Raw genomic sequence first — 7,027 nt, 5'->3', positions numbered from 1 at the left:
GAAAGATCGAAGCTAGTAGGGATCGAAGCCAAACAAGACAGACATCGAGCAAGATTGAAGATAGCACAATAACAGTTTGGCGAGATATCTGTGACTGGTCGAGGATCACGGCGTAAATTTCGGTGACTGGTCTAGGATCATGGCGTAAATATCGGAACGGATCAAATCAAAAATGGTTAATTAGCTAATCATGGGATTTCCTTCTATAATTAGAGTTATACCATAAGTAGAACTCATCTACTATATAAAGGAGAGTATTAACCATTTGGTTAAGCACCTTTTGATAGACATAAAAAAGCAATACAATTCTCTTTATTGTTCTTACAATTGTTATTCAGCTTGCTATACTTTCATAGTTCTTGCACCAATCAGTTTGAGGATGTCCAAACTCGAGGGATGAGTTTCATTCTAGCACTAGTTTACTTTACTTTATTGTTAATTTCTATTGTTCATCTTCACATTTATCATTTGGTATTAGATGAAATCACGTGTCCTTAGAACCATATTTTAAGTTTAATTGTTATCCAATTTTAAGGGTAACACTAGTCTTGAAATATGAATTATTCCGAGAGTCTATGACCATATAAGGAGATAAAGAACCATAATTCCGCCAATATGAGAATAATGCTATTGTTAACTTCTATCGAAGAAAGGATAAGATGGATCGTGAAAGAAACGTGTTTCCCATAAAGTTTAATTTTCTCAACTTTATTTATGTATTGCATATCATTACTTCCTTAATTATTTTTGGTGAAGTCCATACTAAGGTACACTTACAATGTAATGATCTCGTATCACATGTTGTATTTAGGAATAATATGTCTTTTATAGTATAAGTGTTTGCATGAAGATAAGTATGAAATTCAGTTATAAAAATACATGTTAAACATAAGCAGAAATGAATAAATAGCTGAACATATATTTAATTAAAACTTGAATAAGAGTTTTTGAAGTTATGTTAAAAAATAATATTTGAAAGTTTAAATTGTGTTTGGACATACATTTTATTTGAAAAAAAATATTTAAGTTTTGTGAATGAAATAAAAAATTTCACCCAAAAACTATCATAATTCAACTTTTGGGAATTTGAAAAAAAAAATTCAACTTGAAAAATAGTAGCCAAAATCAATGGCCAAACGGGAGGAGCATGAATAACTAATAGGATTATGTATAATCGCTGATACATAAGATTACCATGTTCAAGATCCCGGTATATATACTACGGACAAAGGTTATTTCTATACTCAACTTAATCAAAGATCTTAGGTTCGAACTCTAAAAATGATAAACCTTTTTATAAGAACCCGTTTTCTTATACAATCAAACCTTTCGATAACAACCTCGTTTGTTCCGATATTTTTTGGCTGCTATAGTGAAGTGCTGTTAAAGAAAACATATATTATAACATAATATAAAAAATCGGTTCCATGAAAAACTTGATTTTTATAATGAAACGCTGTTATATACAGATGCTGTTATAGAGATGTGTGACTGTAGTGGAACCTTTACAACACGAATTAGATTTAATCGGATTTGGTTTCAGATATCAAGTGGCTAAAGAAAAATACAGTACAGTACCATGCAGTTGAAAGACTACAAGACAAGAGGTACATTTTGACCCAAAGTCTTGTTGCAAGTTGCAACAATAAGAATTACTAACAAAACATAGTGAATAGAATTATATTAGGCTATTCATAACTTTCCCTTTTTTCTCAAAACTAAACTCACACCAGCAAGAGTACATAATCTCGAGGCCTAACTTTAGTCATGACATTTAGGACATTTGCTGCAAATCTGATATTTACATGAGCAAATTTTACAAACTTTGCCTCCTGGTTTTGCACCTTTTCGTATCCAACCCGGTATTTTACGGATGATTCCTGCACCCGTCTTCTGATCAGTAATGTTGTTTGAATTCAATGCTGCATCAAATTAGGTTATGTAGTGTAATGTATTAGTTATAGGTTAACCAATAAAGGAGGAAATTAAGATGTGATAGTATTAGGTCTCAGCGTTGCAGACATAAATAAACTAGGATGAACGTGTTCCTCGTCTAATTTTAAATAAAATGATCACACAATTGGCAGGACATGGCACTACTTCAGCTTACCGGAGACATAAACCCTTAATAGAAAAGCGTGGAGGTCGAGAATTAGGGTAGAAGGTTAGTAGGCAGTCGCGCATCTCTCTTGTCCTTACTAGTAATATCAGTGTTAGTCTTGTATTTTCTTATTTTCAGTTTTTTCTCACTACCTACTGGTTCATTTGCTTCGATTATCTTATTATCTTGCTGGTATTATTGCTTATTTCTACTGCTTTTTTATCCTTCCTTGAGTCGAGGGTCTATCGAAAATAGTCTCTCTACCTTCTCAAGAGAAGGGTAAGATTTTCATAAACATTATTCTTTCGAGACCCCACTTGTGGAATTATTCTAAGTTTGTTGTTATTGTTATTGATCACACAATTGGAAGAAATAAGGTTTCGAATGTTCAAGTCTTACAAAGATATTTTCACGTGGCCAAGAATAAAGAATCATGGACGCATGTAAGAATGCATGTTGCAGACATATAAATAATTAACTTGAAGTGTCCTTGATCTAGCAATAGAATTTAAACTATTATAAGACGTAATCACCAAATTCAATAAAGATAAAAAGAAGAAACTTCTGCGGTGTTGTGATATCCTAAGATTACTAACATTTAATAACTTTTTAATTCCGAAATTCCGATTTTTTTCATTAATAAGACTTCTGTATAAGATATTATGACATATTTAAGATCATAAAATTCAAAGAAATATGTTACATGAATATTTAAACATTTATAGCATTCGTTTGCAGACTCAAAATGTCAAAAATGAAAATAACTACTGGAGTAGTAATAGATTGAAGAAGTAAATAAACCTTGGGTAATTGGAGCAGCCGCCTTAGATATCTGCCTTGCATCAGCTTGTGAGGATATTACAATTAGCAAAATAGCCAAAGAAAGGCAAAGAAAAAGGTTAGTTTTGGAAAACATTTTGATGAGCTATTTGGAGTTTCAGTTTTTTACTGTAAAAAGGAAAACAATGTTTCTCCCCTATTTATAGAACTTAATAATGTCTCGTGCAACTGTCAGAACAACTTGTTCTAAATAAGGGAGAAAAATGATGTGCCCGCCAAGGTTGATTGAGTTACTGTGAAGTCACGCCCGCCAAGGTTGATTGAGTTAGTTGGGTGAGTGGTTTTCCACATGGGAGATCTGAGATCGATTTCCCTCACTAGCAGTCTCCTCAGTCAGAGCTTGTCGCACCGGACGTGCCTAATGCGGTTTATATCTCCTGTGTGATGTACGAGCAATTGCATAGTGAGCTAGTTATTCAGTGCGCACCCCAAGAATAGCGGCTGCGGGTTTCCTAAGAATTTTCCAGAAAAAACAAAAACAAGGTCGTCACATGGCCACTTGACAAATAGATCAACTTGGGGCGAATTGTTTTAACGGGAAACAATGGGCCAAATGTAGATAATTGGTGGACGAGTGACTCCAACTCTTGCCCAAGACCATATAACAACCCATCCCTCAACAAATATGGGACACCTTAACACAGATACAGAACTAGGATTTGATGTTTATAGATTTTCAATTTATTACGAACTCATAGTTTATCTTAGTTATTAGGTTCGTAATTAAATACTTATACATATTTTATGTATTTACTAATACAAATACAAGGTTTAAGCTGAGTTCGTTTGAACCCGCGACTAATGCTCTTCCTTTGCCCCTGCTTAACACCCCGCACGCTCGAATGAAGAAATGAATTTTAAACATAATTCAGCTCTAAAAAATAGCTAGTCTTGAAATATGAATTATCTCGAGAGTCTGTGACCATAAAAGGAGACAAACAACCATAATAATTCCCCCAATATGAGAATAATGCTATTGCTAACTTCTATCAATGAAAGGATAAGATGTATCGTGAAAGAAACGTGTTTCCCATAATGTGTCTTGAGTCAAGTTTAATTTTTTCTACTTTATTTATTTATTGCATATCATTACTTCCTTAATTATTTTTGGTGAAGTCCATACTAAGGTACACTTACGATGTAATGATCTCGTATCACATGTTGTATTTAGGAATAATATAGTATCTTTTATAGTATAAGTGTTTGCATGAAGATAAGTATGAAATTTACTTATGAAAATGGATGATAAAATATAAGCAGAAATGAATACATAGTTGAACATATATTTATTAAAACTTGAAAAAAGAGTTTTTGAAGTTATGTTGAAAAATAATATTTGAAAGTTGAAATTGTGGTTGGACATGCATGTTATTTGAAAAAAAAATATTAAAATTTTATGAGTGAAAGAAAAAATTTCACCCAAAAACTGTCGTAAATCAACTTTTGGGAAGTTGAAAAAAAAAATTTAACATGAAAAATAGTAGCCAAAATGTATAGCCAAACGGGAGCATAAATAACTAATAGACTTGCTAACTAAATTTGATACCAACTTTTGACATTTCAACTAATAGGCTTGCTCTTATTGGACACTTTAATATTACTTAATTTGCGCTTATTAAACACAATACGCTGGCAAAACATGATCGTCAACTTGGTACCACAATGTTAATAGACTACAAGACAAGACATGTCGACCTCCGGGGAGTTTAAGCTCGCCCCACTACCTCTCTCCCAACGACAAGTTATGAATTCGGGTACGATTCCGCATCTAATTTTACGTTCTTGATGATTTGACATGATAGGTCTTGGATAAAAGATGATAAATTTCATCAAAGTATTTTTGGTCCTAACAGTGATAGTATTAATTCTGAGCGCTGCAGACATAAATAAATTAGGATGAACGTGTTCCTCATCTAATAACTTAAGTTTTAAATAAAATGGTCACACAATTGGCAGAGTATAGGGCTGCTTTAGTTTAACGAGGATATGACCCTTGATAAGAGTGTGTGAATGTCGAGAATTAGCGTAGAAGGTTAGTAGGTAGTCGTGCATCTCCCTTGTCCTTACTAGTAATATCAATGTTAGTCTAGTATTTTCTTATTTTCAGCTTTTTTCTTACTACCCACTGGTTCTTTCGCTTCGATTACCTTATTACCTTGTTGGTATTACTGCTTATTTCTACTGCTTTTTCATCCTTCCTTGATTCGAGGGTCTATCAGAAACAGTCTCTCTACCTTCTCAATATAAGGGTAAGATCTACATAAATATTATTCTTCCCAGTCCCCAGTGGCGTAGCTAAAATTTTAATTAAGGGGTGTCAAAATATATAAAAGTAAACATATCAGGAAATTAAGGTAAGTCAATACATAGTATATATACATATAAAAAAAATTAGCTACTTACACAGTGTATTTTTCAGCGAAGGAGTGTCAAACAAGGTGGCTCCGCCACTGCCAGACCCCACTTTTGGACACTGAGTTTGTTATTATTGTTATTGATCACACAATTGGCAGAAACAAGGTTTCGAATGTTCAGGTCTTACCGCCATCCAAAAGAAAAGATATTTTCACGTGTTTGGCCGAGAAGAAAGAATCATGGCCGCATGTAAAAATGCATGTTGCAGACATATACATAATTAAAATGAAGTGTCCTTGTTCTAGCAATAGAATTTAAACTATTATAAGAGGTAATCACTAAATTCAATAAAGATACAAAGAAAGAAACTTATGTGTTGTTGCGATATCCTAAGATTACTAAATATTTTAGATGTAGAATGTCTCAGAAAGTTTCAAAATGTCCATTAAACATTCAGCAAAATGTTAAATAATACTTATGTAAATATTTACTCCCTTCGTTTCAATCATGTGTTTTACTTTCCTTTTAAATCCGCTTCACCAAAGAATGCCACCAACATTTAATAATTTTTTAATTCCAAAATTCTGATTTTTTCATTAATGAGACTTCTGTATAAGATATTATGAGATATTTAAGATCACAAAATTCAAAGAAAAATGTTACATGAATATTTAAACATTTATAACATCCGTTTGCAGACTCAAAATGTTAAAAATGAAAATAACTACTGGAGTAGTAATAGATTGAAGAAGTAAATAAACCTTGGGTAATTGGAGCAGCCGCCTTAGACATCTCCCTTGCATCAGCTTGTGAGGATATTACAATTAGCAAAATAGCCAAAGAAAGGCAAAGAAAAAGGTTAGTTTTGGAAAACATTTTGATGAGCTATTTGGAGTTTCAATATTTTGCTGTAAAAAGGAAAACAATGTTTCTCCCCTATTTATAGAACTTAATAGTTTCTCGTGCAACTGTCAGAACAACTTGTTCTAAACAAGGGAGAAAAATGACAAAAAGAAAGCCTTCAAAAAGACTTACTGTGTAGTCACACCGCAAGGTTGATTGAGTTAGCTGGGCGAGTGGTTTCCCACGTGGGAAACCTGAGATCGATTCTCCTTACTAGTAGTCTCTCCAGTCAGAGCTTGTCGCACCGGGTATGCCTAATGCGGTTTATATCTCTTGTGTGATTTGTGAGTTATTGCATAGTGAGCTAGTTATCCAGTGCGCACCCGAAGAATAGCGGCGGCGGATTTCCTAAAAACTTTCCGAAAAAACAAAAACAAGGTCATATAGCCAACCTCATGACAAATAGTGTCAACTTGGATTATTAATTAGAACAGTAACTAGTACAACTTGGGGCGAATTGTTTTAATGGGAAACAAGGGGCCAAATGTAGATAATTGGCGGCCGAGTGACTCCAACTCTTGCCCAAGACCATATAACAACCCATCCCTCAACAAATGGGGAACACCTTAACAGAGAGACAGAGCTAGAATTTGAATTTTATAAATTCTCAATTTATCACGAACTCATAGTTTATCTTAGTTAGAATTAAGCTGAGTTCGTTCGAACCCGCGACTAATGCTCTTCCTCAACCCCTGCTTAAAACCCCCGCACGCTCGAACGAAGAAAAGAATTTCAAACTTAATGCAATTCTAAAAAATAGCTAGTTGTATACGGTTAAAATCGGGCCCACCCGATTTTTCTATTTGACCAAGGCCGGGAGTTTGCACC

At 33.8% G+C, this 7,027-nt stretch overlaps 1 protein-coding gene across 1 annotated transcript; it reads right to left on the bottom strand.

Moving 5' to 3' along the window:
* Positions 1–1,517: 1,517 nt before the first annotated feature.
* LOC142179273 (uncharacterized) lies at positions 1,518–6,235 on the bottom strand. The gene is made up of 4 exons (XM_075248985.1): positions 6,058–6,235; positions 3,433–3,575; positions 2,903–3,026; positions 1,518–1,922 (listed from the first exon to the last, which is right to left on the bottom strand). The coding sequence occupies exons 1-4, from the start codon at positions 6,170–6,172 to the stop codon at positions 1,762–1,764; spliced, it is 543 nt and encodes a 180-aa protein (XP_075105086.1). The 5' UTR covers positions 6,173–6,235; the 3' UTR covers positions 1,518–1,761.
* Positions 6,236–7,027: the final 792 nt, after the last annotated feature.

This window comes from Nicotiana tabacum, unplaced genomic scaffold (assembly GCF_000715075.1).
Source record: "Nicotiana tabacum cultivar K326 unplaced genomic scaffold, ASM71507v2 Un00480, whole genome shotgun sequence".
In the NCBI taxonomy this organism is placed as follows: domain Eukaryota; kingdom Viridiplantae; phylum Streptophyta; class Magnoliopsida; order Solanales; family Solanaceae; genus Nicotiana; species Nicotiana tabacum.
This window is presented reverse-complemented; position numbering and strand designations above follow the sequence as displayed.

Coding starts and splice junctions, on each gene's coding strand:
- LOC142179273 (XM_075248985.1), bottom strand. CDS start 6,172: ATGTTTTCCAAAACTAACCTTTTTCTTTGCCTTTCTTTGGCTATTTTG. Junction 3,576..6,057: donor GGCTGCTCCAATTACCCAAG/GTTTATTTACTT, acceptor ATCTGTGTTAAG/GTGTCCCATATTTGTTGAGG. Junction 3,027..3,432: donor TCTATTTGTCAAGTGGCCAT/GTGACGACCTTG, acceptor AACTCCAAATAG/CTCATCAAAATGTTTTCCAA.